Raw genomic sequence first — 26,571 nt, forward strand, 5'->3', positions numbered from 1 at the left:
GCATGACTCATGCTTGATATAAATAGCTAGCAATATACATATTTGGAAAACAAGGAAGTACTTGTTTAAGAAGGGTTCCGGCAAGAAAGTGTCTCATTATAAAGTCTTCTGTGAGTCTCAGCCTCGCAGGATCTGTGTAAAAGTAATAGTTATTCAAATAAACAACCAAGGGAGAGATTCATTTTGTGTAATAGGACAGTCTATCTATATCTAACTCTATGTATGTATAACTTATGGAGCGCAATATTGATGCTTCTTTAAAAATCGAATGATATTGTTCCAACCGAATCTCCAAGTCACCATTTCTGTCGGTATGGTGCCTTGGTACCATGAAGGTTCAGTTATTTCTCTCAAATTGACTGTTAAATAACATTCAAATATAAATTATGTGTTATTCGCTTTAGTTAGATAAAGATTCTGTACTGTGTATTTGTACTTATATCTTACCTTCATCGCCATCTCTCGATAACTTATTCGCATGCAGCGGCAGATTAAAAGGTACAAAATGCTCATGGGAACATATAGTTTGTAGAAATGTGAATTTGAAATCAAACAACGCTTTTGGATCGCAAAGTTTGAACTTGTCTAAGTATTTCTTTATTTGTCGGAACACAAAGCCTCGATCCATAAATGATAGGCAAGACTGTAAAAAAAGTACATTATCGTTATAGCGATAAACAGTCATAGAGCAAATACAATTCGAAATCGATACTTCAAGGAATTTATAAGTTACAAACCTTAAGGAAAGTTGCAAGATTCTTATTAAAAATATGAGTTTGCATTGGTTGTTGTAAAATATATGAAGGCTCCACAGTCGTTATCAATTTATCGATATTTTCTAACAGATCAGCATGAAATCTTTCATGACGCGACATCTGAAAAAATAAATATTGATATTGCATATTGTTATGTCAAGTTTAAGATTTAAATTAAATCAGTCTAGCTGTCAATAAGGTTTGATTTTCATGTACTATAAACCAATGACGAGACATCTAAAAAAATAAACATAGGTATTACATATCATTATGTCAAGTTCAAGATTTAAATGAGTATAATATGTACCTGTTAAGGTATGATTTAATGTACTATAAACCAATGACATGTATGACCTTCTTTGACTAAAAATCCTTGAAAACTGCCAAAACAACAAAGACTATACAGTGCATTCCGAATTTCGACCTTATTGCTACTCTGCGAAAACTTGCTATACTTGGTCATACATGTCATTGATTGATAGTGCAAAGTACCTAAGGAACGGTAGACTGCACATCAGTGGTAACTGTCACGCACCTTAACTCAATAGTAATAAGTACGATTTTCCTATAAAACTGTTACCACTGACATGAAGTTGACTGTACGTATTCTAAAGGGGGTTCCCTTTTGCAGTACACGTAATACTCACTTTAATTCTTCCAGTATTGATAAGATACTGTGCCATACTCTTCGTAATGATGTCGAAGAAAAATCCAGAATACTGCATGAACTTGTTGCCCAACAAAAAGTCTGGTTGGTTGGGGTCGACAAACATGTGTAGTGGCGCCGTCAACATCGTGTGGAGTTTGAATTCCACGCAGTTGAATACATACTGGAAACAACAAAAAAACATAGATTTATTTTTATAAAAAGAAGTTACCATGGTTATAATCACAAAAACTCCGATTGAGATATACATCTCTTAGAAATTGTATGTGTTTTTGTTTGGGTTTAAACAACACTTTTAAATGACGCCACATCGTGCCTCGATTATCGTTTGATATATTGATAGAGCCATTTTAACGAGGGAACATTATTATGGTAAGTTAAAGTAAACCTTACCTTCACATAGCTATCAAGTAAGTCCTTTCTTCCATAATCATGTATCATATGCACAAAATGAACTATCAACTTGACAATCTGATAACCCATATCATGAGTGTAACTTTTTTCTACAGTCTGGAAAATAGACAACACAATTATATTTTCCATTAAATATTTTCAGTAGTAATGAGTGTAAAATACGATATTAATTTTAATTTACCATTAGTTCAAAGAGTTGATTCATAATCGTCGGCAGGAAAGCGATAAGCGAGCTCAACTTGATCGCATGCGCAGCTTTGAGCGCATTGCATACGTCATTCCAGGGGGGAGGGGAGGGCGACGTGGGGGGAGAACTGGACTTTATCAGCCTTTCAGCTTGGTTAAATAGATTATGTAAATGTGCGTCCCTTGTAGCTACTGTAGAGTCTAAGACCAGTTGACATCGGAACAGTTGTTTTTCGCCTTCCACCCATACAACTTCTGGACCTGTGTTCTGTAATAACATAAATATTTTTTGTTAGTATGTAAACTGCGGTTTCTTGCTATATATTTTCTCAGTATTGTTTTGTGCTGTTTGTTTCTTTTATGGTACCATTTCTTCAGATGAATAGATGGAAGATACAATTCTTATTGCATCTGTAGTTTCATATTGCAAATATGAAAATGACATACCCCTTTTCCCAACCCAAGTGGCTGTATGGCTAAATATCCAGACGGCAAATGTGTTGCTATAGGTAAATTCACAACTTCGTCGACCAACTTATCGTTTTTCAACAAAGGTACCCACGCGTATCTGCAACAGAGGCAATGCAATATGACGTTTATCGAATGGAATAATTGTATTAGCTCGTCAATGGACACTTCTGAATGGACTCGCCCGATAGTGTATTGTTTGGGGTAAACAATAGAAGGATATCATTACTATCAGTGCAACAACTGGGTATGAATCCTTCACGTGTGTGAAAGGCAATTTAGTGTGAGATACATTCGACTTTCGACCATATTGATATAGAATTATGGTTCAAAGTTATTAAGTTATCATTTAGTTATAAAATAAGTTATGAATGAGTACGATAACTGTGTTTATACTTCTAAAGATACAAGTCGTATTGAAACAGAATACAGGATAATATTTACCCGATACAAGTTTCCACATTAGCGTCATTTTTCTTGGTAAGGTCGCACGATATATGGTGGAAAGTAAATAACAAATGATGCTGGGGAGTTAATGTAGCTGGGAGACGGATCTTGGCTTCATCACTCCACGTGGGGTTAGCGTTGTGGTGTAATACTGAACAGCGGTATTGTGACGTCATGCCGAATCTTCCGTATACCACCTAGAAGGAAATTGTGAATATTAGGTATATAATATGTGTGTATATAGGTATATCCCTGATCAGGGATATGTCATCGTTCTGTATTTAGAACCAAATGATCGTATCTTTCCGAACATTTACGAAATGTTACATATTCATTTTTTATATTAATTTTCATGTTCGTGTACTAAAACATGTAGGTTTTAACAATAGTATCAGTTTACTACAGGAAATCCGACTGTTTCTATATTTTATCAGATAGGAAATCACTCGTGTCAGGGAAAATACTAATTTTGGCAAGAAATACGATATCGAATATTTCCGTAACACGTAAATGTAAATTAATCATAACTACTGCCAATTGGTTGAAAGTTCAAACATATCACGCAATTATCGACTCTATTTTCAAAAGGTATGGTTCACTTTGGAATACAAATTTTTATACAAACTAGTTTAAGAAGTGTGGAAGATGTACCTATTAGTTTATATTACCTGAAGTGATTTAGTTTCTCCCGTATCACTATCCCTCAACTCGATAGAACAGGCAATATTTCTTGCTCTCGCAAACATTTTCTGAGATTCGAAATTCAAAGCTAACGGTCGCACATACAAATGGTGTATGTATGCTGCATACGGTTGTTCCGGTTCCACGTTCAGTGTTGCCAGCTCTACTGTGAGTGGCGAAGTAGGCGGTAGTGGAAAAGGTTTTAATGCAGCGTATGAGTTTGACATACAATCTGAGAAAAAATGTTAAAGTCAGACAATAATATTCAGATGAGGAATTTTCGAGGTATAAAATTTTAATTGTCATTACTTGGTACTTGTTCGTTGCTTTGATGAATATTAATACTGAGCCAGCCAGGTATCACAGTTAATTTAGACATTTTCTCCGACTTGCGGTAGTCCGACAATATTTTTAGCAGATCATCGTCCGACATTTTGTTAGGCTCTTGACGATAAATGGCGGGGAATTCCGGTGTTAAATCCAAGTCATTACTGTACATTCTGAAAAATAAAACATCTTTACAATCATCTGAAATATGAATCTTATTTAAAGATACATACAGTCTTACCACAAAAACTTTTAAACGTCAGTTTATGCCTTGTCTAAAAAAATGTCAAATTATGACGTTGACATATGGTTCATTTTGCAGCCAAAATTTTATTAGACAAGTGTAAAACAGGGTTTAAAGTTTTTGTAGTAAGGCCCAATAAGTTTAAATTCTTACTTGTACAAAGGTTTTGCCGCCCAAGCAAAGGGCATCCTGTAAGTCCCCACGCGGTTTGCATAAGCCTGAACATTTTTGTGTACTTTGAGCCCAAGTCTCGGGTCTTTGGTAGCCTTGAGGTACGGCTCCAGTACCTGACTTACGTGACCTTGCAAGATTTTGTCGATTTTCACCACCAGGAACAAGTCCGGATGAGGATTGTTCACAGATATCAACACCTATAATATTGAGAACAACTTAGTCTTTCGCCTAGATTAAAATAAATTATGTAATTTTGGATCTTATTTATATAAATTGATGTTGATGCAATACCTGTCTTTTTGATCGAAACCATTCTTCCGATATCTGATTAACGTCTAACTTAACATCGTAACTAAAATTCTCAACTAATGACTTTGTGCACTCCGTATCCTTGACTAGATCTCTTACAGCTTCGTGATTGAGGTCGAAGTGGAAGTTTTCCGACAGTTTCTTCCCACTCCTGGCGTCGTACAGCGCTAAGTACGTGTAATAGGGTTCTACTTGACACAACAGTTCTTTATCGCCGTCTATCGGCGCTTGTAACCTAAACTTTAAGCTTTCGCATTTGAGCAAAATTCTTTGGCCAAAGTGTTCTCTGAAACGATAAAACAAAATACCGTTCAGCATAGTTTATATTAGATACTCGTGACAGTTTTGCCGTCCAAAAAAGTAATAATAACGTTTTTATAGCATGAGGAATGTGGGTCTTGCTGAAATAGTTTTATTGTTACGACGACATAGCCAGACGAAAAAAACAAAGCCGAGGTATGCGTAACTTAGGTCGCTTTCACTGGGGAAAACTGCGGTGTAGGAAGAAAAATATAATAGTTACGTACTTGAATGGTTCGAGTTGAGGTTCAGGTGAGGGGGCCCGTTTGTATGGCATGCTGAAGATGTTGTATCGGCACTCGTTGCGCGCGGCTGCTATCGACATGTCAGTTTCGCGGGAGTAGCGCATTAGGAGCGGATTCATACTGTGTTCCAGACCCTTCAGAGTGCCGTAAGTGGGAGGTGGCGGTTCTGCTGTTAGGGACACGTCGGCATCTGGACAAATTGACATTTGTATTACGAAAAAGATCGAAAAATTAGCTTAAAGAGCTTGATTAATGGTTCTTTTATCCTACCTTTATCTAAAGCCTCATCACTTTGATGTCCTTCCTGGTTATCCTGATTTTTCTTCAAAGCTGCTTTGAAAGCATTGATCCAATCGACTACATCTTCCTCATTTTCAGCTGCAAACGTATATCCTTTGCCACCAGCCATGCGCAGTTCGAAACAAAACCTACCCCTTTTGGGATTCTGTAATGATATACGGATAATCTTTACATCCATACATTCATAAAGACTAATGAACCTCATTGTTAACTGCATTTTACGACGTAATTAAATAATGAGCAACGTCTATATTTAGACTTCCTCGTTTACGGAAACAAAAGTTGATTATTAGCGTTATGCAATGGTAGATAAAGCCTTACCCTAACAACATCAGAACAAAAGTCCATTACGATAGTGAGCTTTGTATCCGTTTTCTTATCATCCTTATACACTTCGAGTATGTAAGTGCCGTCGGCCTCTCTAAGCATTGAGCAATAACGTTTCTTAAACGACTTTGAAGCAAGGTTACTGAATATCCTATCTGAGCCGATTTCGGGTCCTTTGAGCAAATGCCCTTCTTTGGTACCGAGGTCCAGTTTTGCTGCCTGTGTTTCATTATCACTCTCAGTTTCGGCGTCGATATCATATACCTCCTCCGGAAATTTGTTTTCTATAGGTCTGTACAAGAAAAGATAGTGGTAATGGTGTAGATAACAGTATCAAGTACTAAGAATAATGTATGAATTTACACTGCATGGTTCTTTGAAATAATGAATCAGGAAAATCCTTGCGTATCGCGATATCGGTTGTAAGTTGTAACGCGAATTTGCGATATGAGTGTAAATTATTTTTCATAGCGAACAAGTTATCATAGGTACTGAATGTTTTTTTTTTTATATATAATGAATACTATGTACTAAATTCATATTATTATTAAGCTGGAGAGTTTGTTTCCTTGAACGCGCTTATCTCAGGAGCTAGTGGACCGATTTGAAAAATTTGTCCAGTGTTGGTTAGCCCATTTATCGAGGAAATCAGGAAATCTATGGGCTATTTTTTATCCTGGTGTATGGGGAATAGTACGCAAGAAGCGCGAGTAGAACTGTGAGCAGAAACTAGTATTTTTCAATATACCTACTTAGATACTGAATTAAATTAAAAAATCAAGTTTTGGATGGCCTAAACTTTAGAAAAGGTCGTCGCGACAGCAGCCAGATTTTGCGTAAGATAAACAAGTTATGTGATAGAAATAAAAAAAAGACAATCGTAGGATTATGCTCCACGACAAAAGAGAAAGCGTCTGCCGCGTCTCCTTCATTATCATATTATGTGACTTATTTAGACTTAATTCAGTTTTATTTGGAAGGAAGTCCTTTCATCCTATGTTGTGCAATCAGTGGGACGTGACTCACGAATCAGATATGAGAGCATAATGCTCCGGCCTTGGGAATATAGCGCATAACTTTTGTTGCCCATACAATGTTCATTGCCATGCAAAGTATGTTAATTATCACTACTAATGAGCATCCAACTGTTTGCTACAATTTTAACACATCGCATGCAACCGGCTTTCATTCGTTTTAGATGCGCAATCGATAAATCAATGCATTTCAATGATATGCAAATGTTATCTAATTTCAGATCATGGTTATTGTATTTTATGAATATTATGTGTGTATTGGCAATGCTAATTACCTAATTTAAGTTGTTTTGCTTACTTGTTAATCTCAACAATGAAAAAAAGGAGATGTGTGATTTTATGCAATAAATATTTAAATTACTTGGCAACTATAAAATCGGTACCACACACGTGGTACCTAACAAGATTTTACTAAACCGAAATTTACAGATTGTAAATTGAATAGAATTTAAATATTAAAACATGATGATAACAACCGATCACCGGCAACACAACGCGATACACAAATAAAATGTACGAAAATGACGAGGATATTTTACTATCAGTTACAAAGAGAGAAAAAATCGTAAATTAACTGTTTGCAAGGGGATTCGTCAGACAGGGGTTTCTCCGGTATAAACATACTTGGCCTTACTACAAAAACTTTAACCACTGTTTTACACTTGTCTAAAAAAAATGTGGCTCCAAAATGAACCATATGTCAACGTCATAATTTTGACATTTTTTTAGATAAGGCATAAACTGACGTTTAAAAGTTTTTATGGTAAGAAGACGGACTGAGTTTTATTTATTGCAATTTGTGTGCAATATTTAGCATACGTGCATATGCATATAATATGGATAGAAAACAAGATATGCACATAATGCTAAGAAGGACATGTGTAATCATTAATCAGTCTCCATCAAATACCAATTTCTGACTGAAACCCTTACCTTGGCAAGTTGAGATAGGTGCCAGCGTAGCTACTGAATTTGTAATGTATGAGATTCCAACTGGAAGCATAGCTGAGCAGTGCCTGTCTTGTGAGCAGAGGGCAAGAGGCTGCTGTTCTCACATCCGGCACTGCTGTGGTGACCGTCCTCCAGCGACGTGGTAACACTACACTCTAGGATAATAAAGAACAAATCAGGGTGAGGACTGGAGATGTTCTACTCTTGAATTCATTTAGCCTTGAATTTAATAGGTAAATATCAGAATAACACGTCTGAAAAAATCTATAACTTTTTCTAACTACTATCTATCTCTGTACAAAATTCTACCTTACTAAGTTCAGATGTTATGATGTTAAAGCATAACAAACAAACAAAGTCACTTTTGTATTTGTAATGTAAATAAGGTCATAGGAACAGAAGGGTACTAGGCCCGAAGTGCAATAAACCTGCATTTGATAAAACAATTATTCCATAGTACAGGAATTGAGGTTTTCCTGTTCTTTATAAAACCAAACATTGTAGGTTTCTCAACTGCATTTTATTTTGTCATCTGACATTTAAGCATGACATTTAAATCATTACATAAAACATTATTAGTAAAAAATCCAAATTCACTAGCCTCAATTTAGTAATATGAATTTTGCTCAATACCTCATATGTTATGTTATGAAATAGTGCATGTATTTTAGCTATTAATTGCATACATATTTCCTCAGACCTGTGACTAAACAAAAATTGAAGTAGTAGTGTATTCTCTATTTACAGGAGATACTTAGTCTCCTCATAATCACTTATGACCATCAAATCCTTAGCCTTTTCCCAACTATGTTGGGGTTGGCTACCAGTACCAGTGTTTTATATGGAGCGACTGTCTACCTGCATGGAGCGACAGCCTATCTGACATAGTGCAACTATGTTCCATAGTCATATATGTCCATTTTTCTTAAAGGTTTAAATTCTACTTACAGATACATCATCGGTAGGATACAATAGTATGTCCCTCAGTGGGTCATTCAGTAGCAAGGTCTTGTTGTCTTGGATGTACTGTTCAAAGTCTAGTGCTGTACACTTTTTGGCTATGATATTCTGTAACAAGGAGGTTTTATTACATGTAGATACTTTATGATTTTGCTGTAAAGGACAATCACAAGGTTATGAAGCAAATGATTACATACTTATTTATCAAGAGTGTAGTTGGCGGGAATTACCATTTTTACTATAGTATTGAAGTAAACTAATATTTGATTGTGGTATTTTTCAGTACCATTTTAATTAAATTGAGTTTATCTATGTACAAATTTTATTTATAAAACTGAAAATTAAGCAATTAAATCAGGAGTAAATAACACATTTAAATGATTACAGCGACAGGACATTATGCTTTCTGTCAGTAGAAATATTTGGAATTTAAAAAAAAATTGATAGTTGGTTTAAGAAAGCAGGTAAAGATTGATTTGTGTAAATTGGACTTGCATCTATCTTGCATTCTATAAATTCACAGGATTCTTGTATTTCAATTGAGGGAAAAATAAAATGATTAAATCTCATATTTTTTTGAGCATTACAAAATGTAGATTATATTTTAGTTTAGTTATTATGATGCTGTTGTAGTATGTTAAGATATGATTGATGCTCAATGTCGTTCTTACGATGTTTACAATATTCACTAGCTAATGTTATGTAAATATTGTATGGCGTACAGACTGGAAATGTAATACATTAATGTTAAAGCTGATATTAAGTGTCACTTAAGCCAACTTTTTGTTGTAAATAAAGTTATATTGAAGGAACATACTACTCTTTTGGCATAGAATATAGTTATGTCTAAGCATGCCATTAGAAATGGTAATGCAAATAGAAAGTGGAAGAAAATTTCTAACTAGAAAAGCTAAATTTCTAAATTACTAGCTTTACGTTTACCAAGTATATACAGGAACGGGGTTGCCTAATTTTTTCAATTGTTTGATCACTAAACATAATTAAATTTGCGTAAAAGCTTCATTCATGTTATTAGCTATTTACCTCATATTCTGCGCCGTTCTTTTTCACCTTAGAATTAACTGGAGGCATGGTGGAGCAATTTCTACTTCTTCATACAATATATTCACGAATTCACATTTATTTACTCCAAAACACCGAAATGTTTACATTTTGGAAAAAATCAATCTTTTCTCATTTAGGAAATGCCGAAAACCGCAATCGCAATGGAGAACGAAGATGCGAAACACCGAACGAACGAACGAAACACAGTCACAGAGCGGCGACGTCCGACAAACGAAAATGACAAATTGACTTTGACAGCCGTAAGCAACCGACACTACCGACAGTGGCGACCTCGACCTCTAAAATTCAACCATAGCCAATATGAGTAGGTAGCTGAAAACCATCGAGCTTAGAATTATAGTTATATTTGTATGTCTCTACCAGACCTCGGGACTATAGAGTCCCGGATTTTTGGGAGGCGAACGTGGGGCCGAAGCCAACACGCTGAAGCCCTTTTGAGACAACTTTAATGAAATGGTGACACAAAACCGACGATTATCCCTGTATACACTATAGAAATGTACCCAAGGACAATCCCCGGTTCTGTGCTAAACTATTGCTAACTATGGATGAAAACTACTTGGGCTATTGTGATGGGATGCTAATGGACTAGGAATGGGGAAACTACGGGAACTATGGCACCTGCCGATGACAATGTATTAAATACATGTTAAAATGGCAGGTGGAGACTCGCCAACCCACTTACTGGGCCTCCGGGAATCAGTCACTGAAAAGCAACAAGAGGGCAACAGGGACATGAGCGGCTGAGAAGGGTGAGGATACCTCGGCGGACTTTAAACGCAGATCACGCGCTCCCTGTGGGTCCAGCATCACCGGCCCACTCGCCACTTACCACGAGGCACCTACCCTCCGAGCAGGACTAACCTTGCTTATTATAGTTATAATGTCAATGCTGAAAACACTACAAAAAAATCCCTTGTCTCATTTATCTTAAGATTTGTACTTAAGAAGTGTTAGAATTTTTAGGCAAAACTGGTAGTGTTTTATTAATTATATCAAAGTCTCTTAGAAAAAAATGTATGACCTCACGGAACGGGTTTCTGTGTATTTCCAATTACTAGTAAGTAACTAAATTAAATTCTATATCTGGCCTCAATTCCCCTTTATTTTCTATACAGTGACTTTATCTAGAGTCTATAGTAATTTGTAGTATCGGTTATCAGACCTAAAACAGGCAAGTGCTACATGTTTTGGTTATCACGGATATCATAATAAACTGGGGCCCGATTCTCCTAATTTTACTTAAGCGACATACGATTCACGTTCGACTCGATTCGACTGATATCCGATCCCGACTCGATTACGATTGAAGCGTATGTGGCATTCCGCTATTTTTTCTTTGAAATAAACGTTTTTATCCTTTTCTGTCATTCAATAATGAATCATTTTGTCTGCAAATGATTTACGATTGCAAAATGATTGTACAGCAAACTACCGTATAGACCAAAATTACCAAAATAGCAGACCAATCGCACACCAATCAAATGTCAATCGAATACGATTGGTCTTTTATTAGTAGCAGAATGCCCGTTATGGTTAAAACTGCTATTGCGATCATATTGCGATTCGATTTCTATTCGATTTTGACATTATTAACTTAGGAGTATCGGGCCCCTGGTAACTCCGAGAAATATACTAAGATGTCTGCTTACATTAGTTCCATTGGCCACCGCATTCTACTGGCGTGGTAGTCGACAACAGCAACAGCAACAGATCTTGCGAAAAAGAAAAACCGTTTTGAATGTATTGTTGCATGTTGCGCTTGCTCGTTAGCAAAAGAAATTGGGAGGTCCTCCTCCAAATTTTATTTCATGATTATATTCCGAAAATTCATTATGTAAATGTTTCTTGAATTGGAAATTGTGGTTTTAATAGCGTTGGGTATTTCTATGACCATGGCTGTAACACTTGTGTGATTTTCAAAGAAAAATAAACCCTGAATAGTCTTTGTACACTTTATTTTCATCATTTTCAAAATATTTAACACACTGATGAATTAAAACATCAATTTATCTATCAGTTACAGAATTGAATTGGCTAGCGTTTGTACGTTTTTATTTTGATAAACAAATAATTTTCTTACATTTTTTATACTTTATTTCTTATATTTATTTAAATTATTTATACAGGTAAAGAAATGCATTAAAATCTGTACATTTTACTCATAGGATGTAATAATTTCAATTTTTACCTATACGTAGGCTTAGGTACCTAGACTGAAAGACATAATTCTTGGTTGGTAAGTCGATACTTACCTATATACATAATTACATTACACTTCGGAAATGTTGGCCGGAAAATATTACCTACATGTCAGATCTTAATTTTCGGCAAGTTCGGGTTTGTAACGCTTACTTACTTTTTACCTAGGTATTATAATTTTGTATTTGTAAAGATTTCTATCTTTTATAGTTTAAAATGACTTAGTAAGATTTCGTAAATGACCCAGATACCTACAATACGAAGACTTTCCTTTAGTTCGAATTTATTTCTTACGGACGGTACTTAAACAAAGTTTTTTTAGGCTGAGTTTTAGCATAATCGGTTGTAAAAATGTACAGTTATTTTTGATCATATGAGTTTTACCTATGACAACCTAGGCAAGGATTATAAAAATATTTGTGGTTAATTTACCTAATAGGTACAGTGGTTCTCAAACTTTTTTATTTTTTTTTCAGTTTACATTTCAATTTTTGTCCTGACATATGGCAGATTCATTTATGAAGAATTTAATTTATAGTTTAACTGCTTGTTGGGAGCATAAATAAGAGCGATTTACGCTAAATTGAACCTATATCGGAGCATTATATAAACGCTTTGTTAGCTAACAAGGTTTAGAACGTAGTCTAGGACTAGGATAAATGTCTAACTTTATGCACTACTAGCTGCAATGTATAATTCATACATTTTATCAACAGATACAAAGTTCAGTCAATATATACCTACATTTTGCAGTACATAATTATGTGAAAGTCATATCAAGTCTACTATGTAGATTTTTTATAACAATATAACACATACACGGGTAGGTAAAGTTTGGAACACATATTGTACCTTACACAATATTCTTAATTTTAATACATACAAATATTACGGTATAAATTGATCTATCGTCTTATATTTTAGGTACATTTATTTTTGGCATATGGCACACAGATTTATTATGTAGGAATTATGCACTAAAATATCCATTAAATACACAACACGCTATTAAATATCATAGAGATTTACACAGCTACATCAAGTATACGTAGATACTCGTATAGAATATTTTTATTTATTATGAAAAATATCACACTTAGGTAGGTAATTGAGTATTGACTCTACATTATCAAAAGTACATTCCTGGTTTCGAAATCAACCTCTGAACGTCAAGCTTTAACACTGAAACTGTGAGAATAAGCTGCTCTGTGAACGGAATGTGCGGGTGAGAGCCATGGTCGCGGCGGCAGCCGAGGGCGAGGAGCGCGGCACGTACTGCGATGCCGGCACCAGGGCCGGCTGTCAGGTGTACTCCTCGTCCTCATCCTCCTCCTCACTGGACTCGAATGCGGCCTCCAGGTCAGCGTGATCCTCAGGCGTCGGCAGTGATAGCTTCAAGTAATCGACTGGCAGCTGCTCTTTCGGAATCAAATACCCTGTTGAATCTTGTGGAGGAGGTGGGGGTCGTGGCAGCCGCATTTGCATAACTTGTCCACCACCTGCAGCTGCATCCTCTAATTTTCTACATATTTCATCAAAACCTATTCTATCGCGAGGATCGGCTTTCCAACAGGCGCGCATTAAGTCGCCAGCGAAGCGCGGGCAGTCTTCTGGTGGCACAAGCACTATGCCTCGTAAGATCAATTTTGTAGCTCCATCGTTATTCTGGCCATAGAAGGGTTGTTTTCCTCTGCTGTATATCTCCCAGAGTACAACACCGTAGGACCACACGTCTGATTCGTGCGTGAATCGAGCGTATACAATGCTCTCTGGCGACATCCAGCGTACCGGCATGGGCCGTTCACCACCCATTTTGTAATAGTCACACGTGTAAACGTCTCGTGACATACCAAAATCCGCTATTTTCACTGTTAGATTAGCGCCTACTAGACAATTCCTGGCTGCGAGATCCCGATGAACAAATCGTCGTGAAGCGAGGTACTGCATACCGCGGGCTATTTGCAGGGCCACGTGCAGCAGAGCTGGCTCATCTAGCAGCGGCCCTGGTCGGCCGCCTCCGCGGGAGCCTCTCAGGACACCGGCCAAATCACCCCACTCCATGTATTCGAACACCATCCAGGGACTGGCGTTGATATCATCTGAAAGTATGAATCAATTGTTGAAGAAGGTACGTGGTTATTGGGCTTTACATTATTTCATATAGATACATAGTAAATACAATAGGTGAGTAATGGTTTAATGTTTTTTATATTAGTACTAGCTTCCGCCAGCGGCTTCGCTCGCGTGGTGTGTTGATAAAAAGTAGCCTATGTGTTAATCCAGGGTATCACCTATCTACATACCAAATTTCAATCAAATCGGTCCAGCCGTTTTTGCGTGATTTAATAACAAACATACATCCATACATTCTCACAAACTTTATAATATAAGTAAGATTACCTCTGTAAACAACTCCAACCAGTGCAAGAATATTTGGATGCCTAAATGCTGACATGATAGAGACTTCTCTCACGAAGTCTTCTTCGGCGTTGCGACCCGCACTTTCCTTTAGAACTTTGATAGCTACTACTTGTTCATCAGCGGTCGTCCTCAGAAGCCCTGAAGCAAAATTACATGATGGTAAGTTCAAATGAAGATTTAATTTATATAATTCTCCATCAATGATGGTTCATTAATTCACGATATACAACGTAAGTGTAAATTACCTTTATGCACTTTGCCAAAGCATCCTTCTCCGACTTCTTCAAGGAATGTCAGCGCGTTCCTATCCAAGAGCTGGACTTGCGACTTGTTGGTGTCATCAGCATCCATAGCTCCTGGGGTCCCCGGCACTGGCACATTCCCCGCCCCGTATACTCCGTACTGCGGGTTCGTTATATACCTTTCAGCAAGCAGAGGCTCTCCCGGTCGCACACGCTATAACAAACCAAGCTGATAAATATTTGCATAATGTGTGCAACAGGAATGTGAGGGATATCTAGCAATTGGAAAGCGATATGTGCTATTTTCACCAAAACCATGCAGTTGTTATGGTATAACCAATGGCTTACTCACCACAGGTGAAGATAGAAAAAACGGACCAGAGGAATTAAAATTAAAACGATTTTGTAAATAAGTCACTGGCTATATTGTAAAGCATATTTCAATGTCACTACATTTCCAATCTCATACTTACAGGTTGTGTTTTCCCGTCCACACGACACATTCGTTTTTTGAAGTATAGCAGCATAATGGCGACTATAAGTATTAGCGTTACGGCCCCTGATACAGTGATAGCTATTAGGGTTCCTACACCAGCTGTCATGCCCGTCTCTATTAACGAGCCGTTCCCAGTAGTTGATTCTGCGAAGATCTCGGCACTCGATAAGGATTTTGATACCTGGAAGGTAATAAACAGACTTAATGTTGCATCAACTGTATCTACAACAAGGAAGAAAACTCAAGATTTATAAGCGAAAGCAATAAACTGTTAAGATACGTCGTAAATTATAATTTTAATAGTTTAGATGTTGAGACACGTTATTGGGAAACAATAATAAAAGTACGTAATCAAAGTACTCTCACAATTTGGGTGACATCGGCTACGTTATCACGGCTGACCTATCATGAATATTTATCAGTTACTTACTATGGAAAAACACTGATTTCATTTTCCATATTTTAGCGTGCCTGATGAAAATCAATACTTTCATTGATAAAGTTCGTTGCTTGTTGTTTTCATTTTATGAATTTCAATATACAACCTGACTATATAGTATATGAAACTGCGATACAACCTACAACATGCTTTTTAGGACGGATTATGATATGAAAGTACCTATCTACAAGAGGTCAGATAGGTACATCGCGTAGGCAGACAGTACCCACACGAGATAAATTGTTTTAAATGCAATGGGTGTTGCATCAAACGAGGTTCCATTACACTTTTCATAAACATTATCTGAGATAATGTTTATGTTAACTTAGGAGATAATTTATCTCCTAAGTTAATACTTTTTAATCAAGCTCGCAATCTGTGCAGTAGGACAGCGTGATAAGGCGATAAAAGGGGTTTTAATTAAGACGGATGGTCTCACTTGTGCGGTGGGCGGAGACGGCGCGTATCGGCTGTCAGCGGAGGCGTTTGACGTTCTCGGTGGGATCACGTTGTATATGGGCTTCAGAGTCACGGGAACTGGAATAAATGAATACAATTTACTGTTATACCTTCACTGACACAATTACAAGATGGATATGCTGGCAGCCTTAACGATATTGCAATGCTTCACCTAGTTTCCACAAGCGAAACGTCTAGTTGGAAGTCATTTAGTTGCTTCGAGCCTAATTAATAGTTTATTACATTGCATGCTGGAATTTCGTTCAATTAAAGATAATTAAAACATTCACTTTGATATATTTGTGGGTTATCCCTAGCTGTTTGGTACATTATAAGCCCTAATTAAATGAAATTAGCAAAAAACGTCGAACATCACTAAATGTGCGATAAAAAATACTATTAAATCAAAGAAGCATAAACAAAACAACGGTACAAAAGTTCAATAAACTTCAAAACAAATTACGATCAATCAAGCATTGTGGGAGTTATAAATAAACGCAAGATCACCTGTGCTTCTGGGGCATTTGAAGTCTTCGGTGACCGGTAAACCGTTGGAAGTGCAGCGGCAAAAGTGCATGGTGCTGTTGTATGGCATGCATGCCGCTTCCTTGCCGCACGACTGGAGGCCGCAAGTGCCCGGGATATATATCGCTGTAAACATAAATCTTTGTTAGTTTCCTGAACTTTTTGTCTTGACCTACTTTTCAGATATGGAGGAGTTTCGAGGTAATTATCATTAATTTTTATTATATTCATTCCTATGGGTAGACATTTTAAGCTATGGTCCTTGACTTTTTTTTAATAATAGACAATACATTAACCGCTGATTTGTAATTAAAGTCGTTAATTTGAATTGAGCATGGCTAATAGAAATTCACGCCAAATGCTGTCCCACGATACTTGCAATTTAAATCCTACTCGTTTAAATTGTAAAGTTACTTAAATTAAATGTTTTCTCTTATTCGTAAACTGTGTAACTGGTCAATTAAAACTATTTATAGTTCGTGAATATTAATTTTGGGGAAATATATCTTCCTCAGTAGTGGTTAACTTGGTATTGACAATGATATTTACTTACAAAATCTCAATAGGGTACGTATCTACCTATCTAAATGAATTTCAGAGTGGAAATATCCAAATCTTGGACCCATTTTTTAAAGTCTCTATTGATGTTTATTGTTTTGCAAAGATTTAATAAGATAAAACATGTAAATCGCCTGTCTACCACTAAATGGCTACTACAGACAGACCTTTCTATTAAACGCGAATGGTTCGACATACCTATTACATTATTATTTATGCTTGCCAAGTTGATTGATTAATCACAGCACAGCGTTAAATACTGGTCTTAAGTTTTCTGATCAACTTGAGTGATATAAATAAGTACCTATTTAAATAAATAAACTGTAAATTACAGGTCCGTTGGTTATTGGTTGAATGTAACGGAATAATTGTATGGCCTAGTCTTTAGAGATGTTTACGCCAAGCGCGATTCAGAAAGACGGCAGCTTAATAATTGACCGGACCAGCGAGCTCAAGGGCCTGTCAGGGTTGAAGAGTTGTTTGAAAGAATTTCTATGAAAATCAAAACTGACATTGAATGAACATGTGTCTTGTAAGAATCGGACTTACTTTCCCACTCTGCCCTGAGAGATGGAAAGTTTTGATGGAAATGTTCCCTAACTAAGCTAATACCTGAGAACAATTAATCTTGAAGCAGTATTGAGTACAGTTACCGGCACGGATATTGAGCTCTCGGCGGAAGAGTGGGGATCGCTTTGCGCACCGTACGCATAAGGCAATAAGGCAGTAAATCGCTTCTGCGCAGGTGAAGGTCAGGGCTCAATATCCGTGCCGATAACTATACCTACTTCGGTCCAATAACACCGTTGAATAGTTTACTGCAAACAATGGACAAGATATTTACTTGGCGGGGTTGTTTCCGGCCTGGCCTCCTCTCGTGCGACCCTCGCTAACTTTTCAGCGTAGTCCCGTAGCCGCTGAAACAATACATTAATTACATTATAAAGTTGTAAATATTTAAGTAAATATTTGTTAATTGTGGTTAACAAATAGTTTAGGTACCTTCTTATTAATCATTAGCTTTGATATTAAGTAGATGTCGACCTAATCATATCCCAATCAGTAATTATTATGTTTGTTTCATAGTTTGTCGTCCCGCTTTGTGTGTGCAAATTAGAGGTGTGGCAATATCCGGCTAATAGCACAGAACCGCGCCCATTTAATTACAGGAGTTTCAATCATGTCTAAAAGCACCCTTCATACCCAATTGATTGGAATCAATCAAAACGCATTTTCATATTAATTGGTTTCGATAGAAAGACCAGATTCTGACGGTCTGGCGCCGTCTAAAGCCACTTGTTGAACTGAATATCCATACATATCCATCACAAATCACTATCTTGTTACGTAAATTACGCAACAGAGTAACAAACACTGTACAATAACAATGGAATTCTAAAAACACAGTTACAAACATGGATTCTTGGATCTCTAGCAACAAGTTGGTAATGTCAATCAGCTCATAATTAAACAATTAACGTAAATTAGAATGCGTTTTCACGTTAATTGGCTAACGCGCAGAATGCATAAGCCATTCATTACCATCGGGATGCATTCATACCCTGGTCATGGTAATCGAGCCACGATCTCGCATTGACTTGAGATCGATCTGGTAGTCGTTCCCATTTAGAGCCACAAGAGCTTAAAGATTTACGGGAGCTTTGCAATTAAAATTAGATGTATTACGAACTCCTACAGCATTATAAGTATATAATAAAAATACAAGACGATTGGGCTGTGTTATGTTATCTGTGGAACGTTTGAGATGCTCGACGCGGAGTTATTTTGGCCACGTTATCGTGGAGAGTGGCTGCACTCCGCCTTGCCCTCGGGTTACGATAAATCAATAATATCGTGTACCTAAGTGAATTATCGATATTTTACATTTTATGCCTATTTGTTATCGTTAATAGGAACGAACTTAACGATCGCACTGCGCAATTACCTCTAGGCTAGGCTGTTTGTCTGCCTCGTGGAGTAATCATGCACTCCTTCAATGGCAGATACTTTAGGAATCAGTTATTTGACATACTCCGCTCTATTGCATGGAAATAAATCTCGAGGGAATTCTAAGTGCTGCACTTAATATGGACAAGCTATTTATATTTATTCCAATAGCCAATTATAATGACGATGTAAGTGATTTGTTTTGATTAACATTACATCTGATAATTGAGGATAGCCCTGTTTATTATGAATATTTAGCTAGAGATAACGGCTAAGTTGGTATTTAAATGTTCCAGATTTCATTTTATCATAGATATTACACAGACTAAGTTAATAATGCAATTTTGTAACCAAGAGCTTAAATACCAAAGTAACATGTTTGAAATAACTTATTCAAAAGAAAAACATAATTGAATGAATGTCCAGACCTTAAGAGGTTTGATTTTATTTTTCACAGAGTCAAGTTAAAATAAATTGTGGTTACGAAGGAAAACATTTACTTATTTTTTACTAGTTATTCATGGAGTTCTAGTTTAAAGAAACTGAAGTATTTCTACTTGTTTCTTTAGAATATGAAAAATTGATATCGAAAAACGGTTAGCTCCTAAATCTAAATGTAGAATAATTTTACTATTTATTAGCTAATAATCTCTAAGTCCCGTTGCCGATAGAACTCAAGAAAGTATGTTTTAAGTATACCTAAGTTATAACCTAACAATTATTTTATTTATTTATTTATTACGCTATGGAAGACTTAGGTACAGTGTATTATAAAAACTTGACAATAGAAGGAAGTCATAGACGACAGAGAGCCAATTAGAAGTCCTCGCTTATTTATATACTTATTATAAACAATATTTTATTTTGTAGTAAACAGCTAGTAGCTCACTGATAAGCATTCGTAGTATGCCGATATTTTCTTTATTTACATGTACCTACTTCTACGATAAAACTAACGTTATAAATATGATGTTGTAACCTAGACTCTTCTGGATGCGGGTGAACACGCTACAATCAAGGTATCAAAACAATAAACTTAGAAATTCCACGTGTCCTGATCAAATGAGTGACAGCACATGCAGTACGATCACAAACAAAGCAAATTGAAAATTTAATCATGTTTGTTTTCACAAATCTCATTAACCGTTTCGAATTACCTCACCAAATCCCTATATGCTGTCTTGTTAGGTTTTACCTTATACTAGACAATCATTGTCTTTGGTATACAATGAAAAGCTTGAGTAATATCACACGAGTATTAATTTAAGCTACATCCGGACAAAATGTTTCCTATGTAACTCGGGAGGAGCGTAGCTGTCCAGCAGTGACTATAATTTTTAAATTGGTTTAATTTCGAAGACTTTAGGCTACAGAAAAATAAACACACCAAAGAATGCTTGCTCTCTATCATGGAAAGTATAAACTTTTGTTCTAGCAGATACCTACCCATTAACTAAAGATATCGTGTCGTCACTTTCAAACTTTTATTATAATGACCGATCGGATTAGGTTACACGATTCCAATTCATATTGCCCATGTAGTTTTATTCAAACGCCATGTGAACAATCAATAACTTACATAATTTCCTAAATCGAAACATTGTTTCGGCCATTATTTATTTGGTTGTCGTTTTCACATCTACATATTACAAGATCTGTACACAAAACATACCACACGACAGTGTAGCAAGCCGGGCTAATATGTTTCATAAATTACCATACTTATCTTAGATTGGAAAACATTCTACTATCTGCCTAGATTTGCTGTGCATTTGTAAGTCTTGTAACAGATAAAACAATGCGTTATAAGATCCGATAAGGGGCACTTGCATATTCAGCTTTTTATTCATAGATGCTGTCATGCGAATAACAAGATTAAGTAAAGCAGAATTTATGCAAATGTAATCAATACACATAGCTTTTTAAATAGATTGCCACTATTCTTATATCGTGAGCTTATTTATATATACTTTCGTTATAACGTATTTTTGTTATATTAATAGTGATTTACGGCAGTAATTTTTAAAGTTCGTTGCTTAATAAAGACTAATTGTTCTCTTATAACCACATATTCATCTTTCACAGTCATACCAGCGATGCGTTAATATGGATTTACGATCAACAATTTGTTTAGTGCATAGTTTATAACAATAACCATTAAGTGTGTTGTACATGGCTTGTGCAACAAGCTGTGGACACAAGTTCGTTGTAGTTTTGTAACTTGACGTCTCACTAAGAAGGTTTTAACTAAGTTTCATAATCATTTAACGTTCCATCACGTAGTTTCAAAAGGTGTGGGGGTGCATTACTGTTGACAAAACGCAACGGATGCTTAAGCGAGACTTCAAGTTTATGTGTCGTTAAATACCAGTAATCGCGACAAAACAATAAATTAGTTGATTAAGTACGAATTGGTAATAATATAATTATAACTCAGGTACACTTATGTTACACGTAGGTGTCCGAATACTTTAGCTTTTATAATAAAGTAATCGAAGTACTTACGATAACGTAATAATGTGACATGTAATTGTAAAGTCAAATGTATTAAAATCTAGGTTCATGTTCGTGTCGAAATCTGTTTAATTTAGGTATCTTTATTAGATAGATATTTTATTGTACCGTAAATAACATAACTAAATGATTATATTTACTATTAAAGCATATATCTTGTGATGTCGAAGGCGTTAAGTTACTTCCAAATAACACTTTGATCTCAATTCAACGAACAAAATAATATTAAAACTTTACCTAACGGTAACCTTAAAAAAGAAGGTTTACTGATAAGATAAAAGCTACTGTTTAAACTGAAACAAAAAGCCATAGATGTAATATAATAAACAAGATTGCGCACGCTCAAAATACATATTTACGAAAATGAACTCTATTCCAACGCAATAAGGTACTAAATTTGTTGCATAATACACAGAGGCAAATCCGAGCCGAGAGGGATAGTTAGAACGGAGGCTGTTTGTCTCTTTCTAACACCTTGTCAGCATAAAAAAATGTTGTGGTCAACAGTTTTGTCTTCCCAAAAAAACAATTGAATCACATATATTTTTATCTTATTTTAACAATTGTAAGTCAACAAATTAATAAAAATCGCATTAATTTATTATACGAATAAATTATTTATATAAATTATTATTCTTAAAACATAAACAACATATTTTTTTTTTTTTTCTAGCGGTAACCCTGAACATTCTTGGCGCGTAATCAGCATTTAAAATTTTGTTTATATTTTTTGTATTAAATCAATTTAAACTATTTAAATGGTGAAAAAGTGTTGTGTTTATACTTGTAAAAGTGAATCCTATGGTGGTTGCAATATATCGTTCCACAGGTTAGCTAATAATAACATTTTCGTAAACCAAACAACTAGGGTGCCCATGAATTCTTGTAATGAGTGAAAATATGGGTGATGGATTTTAAAACTGTTGTACTATTGTTATAGCTTCCCAAAAAATGAAGAAAGGCGACATAAATGGCTCAGCAGTCTATATATGAAGTAGAAATACAAAAAAAACAGTCTTTACTTCGAATCTTCCTGCTTTTATACTGCTAATTCCCGCTAATTATTAAAAGCCTTTATAAGTATCTTAAGGTCACAAACTGCGTAAGTTAAAACTTCAATACCAATCTGCGTTTAATAATCTTAGCAAAATTCGGATTTGTCTCACATAGCTTAATCTCATAGTCACCCTATTAGAAAGGGACAGACAGCCTCCGTACTAACTGTTTCACTCGGCTCGTTTTTTGGGTTTATATGCGCAGTCCTGTTTACTAATATTATGTCTATGCAAAAAGCTCACCAATTTTTTTTTTCTGCGCGAGAAACAAGTGAAGCTCATATAGCGTGTTAAAAAGAAAAAATAAGTAAACTACGGAGTTCGGATTAAATAGTTCGATCATGACAATAAAATCACAATGGCTTGTTGAACATTTCTGACCTAAATACTTTGTGGCTTCGAATCCCAGAGCTGAAAATTATTGTTTTCAAAGATTCCCGTGTTCGTGAGAATATTCAAGCTTCTATTATTTCCATCTTTAGAATGTTTTGACACGGTCGATTCACGAGGTGTTTCAGACATCCATCGTTTTAAATTTGTAACCATAGAAGGTCTTGAATATCTTCAATATTTATGATGATTAGCTGACTTCCGAGTTAATGAATTGGTAGGCAGTTTATTGTTTGCTCTATTGTTATATTGAGATAAGACCGTACCTTAATTGTTTGTAAATAATTTGGTAACTTATATTTTATCTTTGGTATGTTAGGTTAGGTACTTAATAGAATCTATTAAAATGGGAAAGTGGAGACTAATAACTAAGTAGCTTAGTAGATATCCGTTTGGGAAATGAGTAATAAAGTAATTAAGCAGCTTATTTTATTATGGAACTAAGTACTTTAAAATATTGGATAGGTAAAGCATAATAAAAGGTACTGAGTGTAAGAAAACTATTAGTATTGAGATAGAAGCGTGTTTTCGTATATTGAATATCTTTAGTAAAAGGTAACATTTAATATCCTTGCGTACTTTTGTTTTCTCACCAAATTGTTATTCTGGAAGAAAAGTTCCGCCCGTTTCCCTACGGTACTCCTTCCTTAGCTTGCGGTCCCTTAATACATAAATCTAATGTGTGAACAGAGCCTTATTTTCTGGGCACTGCCAGTCACTTCCAGCTCATTCACTTACCCACTTGTGGTCATTTACCGCAAAAATATAGACAATATTTTACATCAGCTATATCGATGCCTCACGGCTATTATTATCTCGCGATCGTGTTGCTTTTCAATGTTTAAACAAGAATGAGAAATTTTGAAATGTCAAAACGATAAAACGTTCTTTATTGAGCTATTTATTTATCGATAAACACGAAATCACGCGCCGGCGCAGTCAATTTTACGTGTGCCCTTAACAATAATATTCATTACCGGACAATGTAAGCAATGGTTACCGAACAGTCATGGCGCAGTAGATTAACAATACAAATTCGGATCTTTTGATGTTAGTGATGCAGCGTTTATTAGAAAAGAAATCGATCTTATACCGACTATTAAATTATTCGTTTCTTGAATCGAATCGAAATCTATTTCTACGACCAGCAAACAATCCCCGAAAGTCACGAATCATCCTTTTTTCTTTTCGCCTTCATCCTTTTTTCGGAGTCACGCGATAGAAAGCCAAATATTCGTAGCACTTCTGTCTTCCAAATCATTGCTCAGTTTGTTAGTGGACCAAGCACCCACGTGACAGTTTCGTTGATAGATTACGGTATAAATAACCGTCGGACAAGTCGTAGCTTAAAGCCATGCTCGACTCGTCCCGCTGATGGCAAAACAATACAACAAATTACTAACACTATTGTTAACTTCTTACCTCACCTACACCTACGTACAGTTTGCTATGTAGGCGCTAAACGCGTTCGAATTTCGAATTTAAACTATTGTTTCTTTGGAATTGATTTACGTTTAAAAATAAGTCTTACATTAAAAAATGAAATTGTCTATGGTGTAATATTTCTTAAAAGAAATGATGGTAAGATATTAAGATTACCTTTAAAGTTTAAAATAATAATGTTTACTTTAGTTAGTGTTTTTCTCTAGAAGATATAATTAAAATTAAATAAACCAAGTTGGGATGACGAAAAAGTTAAGATAATGAACCTTTGATTGTGGATCAAAGATATTCTAGAACATCAGCACAAGGGCTATATGTGTGGATTTCCGTCCATTCCAATTACACACAGAGCGTCATCCAAACAAATTGGCTACTCGTCAGAAAAACACAATGATCCTTTTAATGTCATTATCACAATCCTTTAATACTTGTTGCATAAGCAGACCATGTAGATATTCTTGCTCTTAATCAAACAAACGGCTTTTTCTAAATTCCGTGACGTCAAAAAAAAGGATGTCCGATCATTCTGGAAATAGTTTATGTTATTGTTCCACAGCTGTCGACGGAGGAAGGATCCTTTACTAAAAATAAATTTATTCATAGGAAATAAAACAATTACTTTTATGTTTAGGTAGGTATTGTAGAGTCAGAAGAGGTACAAAAGAATCTTTGTTCTATTTATTCATAATTCAAATGAAATTGGAAAACATTTATGCGATATCAAAGCGTCTTCAAAGAGTTCGTTAGAAATAGATCATGAAGCCTACGTTTAGAAGTGCGAGTTATGACTTAAGTCACGCTAAGACAATGGTAATGATATAGAGGGAAGGAAATTCAGCTTTTTCAAATAAATGGGTTACTGTTTTTGGAACAAAAGAAGTAGTACGATTAGGGGAGGAGACGGCGCACCGTCTGCGTACACCTGGCATCGCAGGCGCACGCGATCATTAAAAATGTTTATTTAAAAATCCGACCGCTTAACGCCGGCCGTCAGTCCACAAAAGTGAACCATTTCGGTTGAAGACCAATGTGTTTATTATGACGTTATACAATTAATGTTTGGCCGTGTAATCTGTAAACACATTGTGATGTGTAGGATTACTGCACACTAAAGTCGTCCATTGTTGGAGTTGCCTTTAATATTTAGTAGTTATAGTTATTGATACTGTGTTGAATTTGTTAAAAAACACAGCTTAATTTTAAGGTGATGACGTGGATAAAGCACTCTAGAAAAAATAACATCAACAAACTATACCAAAGATAGAACGCTTGAACTTGTGTGCAATTTCGAAAGAATTTGCTTGTCAACCATAAATAATAGCGTTTAGAGTTCGCGTAGGTGAATACACATACTGCATAACCATTTCCAATGTCTACAAACGGTCTGTCTATTTTCCTAATGTGTCGGCGCGGGCGCAACCCGGGGCCCGATTCTCCTAATTTTACTTAAGCGCCATTCGATTCACGTTCGACTGCGATCCAATCCCGACTCGATTACGATTGAAGCGTATGTGGCATTCCGCTAGTTTTTCCTTGAAATAAACGTTTTTATCCTTTTCTGTCATTCAATAATGAATCATTTTGTCTGCAAATGATTTACGATTGCAATATGATTGTAGAGCAAACTACCGTATAGACCAAAATCACCAAAATAGCAGACCAATCGCAAACCAATCGAATGTCGTTGGAATACGATTGGTCTTATATTATTAGCAGACTGCCCGATATGGTTAAAACTGCTATTGCGATCATATTGCGATTCGATTTCTATTCGATTTTGACATTATTAACTTAGGAGAATCGGGCCCCCGGCCTCTTCACCGATTGGTTGGTGCTTTTTAACAAAACAACTCTTCTCGAAACATCAACAACATATCAATGAACGCATTACCAGATATAAACGAAAACAAAGCTTTTTATTTTATTTATTTGTGTTATTATAACGCAACAGAATTTGATTACGTTAGAAAAATTCCAAGGATAATTTTTATTTAGAGTGCTAAGG

General features: G+C 35.8%; 2 protein-coding genes across 4 annotated transcripts in view; both read right to left on the reverse strand.

Annotated features, from left to right (window-relative positions):
• Positions 1 to 10,066, reverse strand: part of LOC124645612 (dedicator of cytokinesis protein 9) — a 39,123-nt gene extending 29,057 nt beyond the window's left edge. Inside the window, exons 1-18 of the mRNA XM_047185409.1 lie at positions 9,834 to 10,066; positions 8,778 to 8,897; positions 7,812 to 7,984; positions 5,839 to 6,136; positions 5,488 to 5,662; positions 5,200 to 5,407; positions 4,655 to 4,958; positions 4,343 to 4,560; positions 3,928 to 4,118; positions 3,606 to 3,850; positions 2,935 to 3,134; positions 2,470 to 2,590; positions 2,018 to 2,290; positions 1,816 to 1,932; positions 1,403 to 1,585; positions 738 to 875; positions 448 to 643; positions 62 to 132 (exon numbers count right to left, since the gene is read on the reverse strand). Of these exons, the coding sequence (XP_047041365.1) occupies positions 62 to 132; positions 448 to 643; positions 738 to 875; positions 1,403 to 1,585; positions 1,816 to 1,932; positions 2,018 to 2,290; positions 2,470 to 2,590; positions 2,935 to 3,134; positions 3,606 to 3,850; positions 3,928 to 4,118; positions 4,343 to 4,560; positions 4,655 to 4,958; positions 5,200 to 5,407; positions 5,488 to 5,662; positions 5,839 to 6,136; positions 7,812 to 7,984; positions 8,778 to 8,897; positions 9,834 to 9,881 (3,279 nt within the window). The 5' untranslated portion in view covers positions 9,882 to 10,066. The remainder of the gene's footprint in view (positions 1 to 61; positions 133 to 447; positions 644 to 737; positions 876 to 1,402; positions 1,586 to 1,815; positions 1,933 to 2,017; positions 2,291 to 2,469; positions 2,591 to 2,934; positions 3,135 to 3,605; positions 3,851 to 3,927; positions 4,119 to 4,342; positions 4,561 to 4,654; positions 4,959 to 5,199; positions 5,408 to 5,487; positions 5,663 to 5,838; positions 6,137 to 7,811; positions 7,985 to 8,777; positions 8,898 to 9,833) is intronic.
• Positions 10,067 to 11,816: 1,750 nt separating this feature from the next.
• Positions 11,817 to 26,571, reverse strand: part of LOC124645959 (tyrosine-protein kinase transmembrane receptor Ror-like) — a 50,664-nt gene continuing 35,909 nt past the window's right edge. For 2 of the 3 annotated variants that reach the window (XM_047185954.1, XM_047185951.1), the window contains exons 2-8: positions 18,062 to 18,134; positions 16,642 to 16,785; positions 16,115 to 16,212; positions 15,214 to 15,417; positions 14,744 to 14,954; positions 14,478 to 14,636; positions 11,817 to 14,176 (exon numbers count right to left, since the gene is read on the reverse strand). In XM_047185954.1, the coding sequence (XP_047041910.1) occupies positions 13,380 to 14,176; positions 14,478 to 14,636; positions 14,744 to 14,954; positions 15,214 to 15,417; positions 16,115 to 16,212; positions 16,642 to 16,785; positions 18,062 to 18,134 (1,686 nt within the window). In that variant the 3' untranslated portion in view covers positions 11,817 to 13,379. The remainder of the gene's footprint in view (positions 14,177 to 14,477; positions 14,637 to 14,743; positions 14,955 to 15,213; positions 15,418 to 16,114; positions 16,213 to 16,641; positions 16,786 to 18,061; positions 18,135 to 26,571) is intronic. The other variant, XM_047185953.1, reaches the window with a different exon arrangement.

This window comes from Helicoverpa zea, chromosome 3, assembly GCF_022581195.2.
Source record: "Helicoverpa zea isolate HzStark_Cry1AcR chromosome 3, ilHelZeax1.1, whole genome shotgun sequence".
NCBI classification, from domain to species: Eukaryota; Metazoa; Arthropoda; class Insecta; order Lepidoptera; family Noctuidae; genus Helicoverpa; species Helicoverpa zea.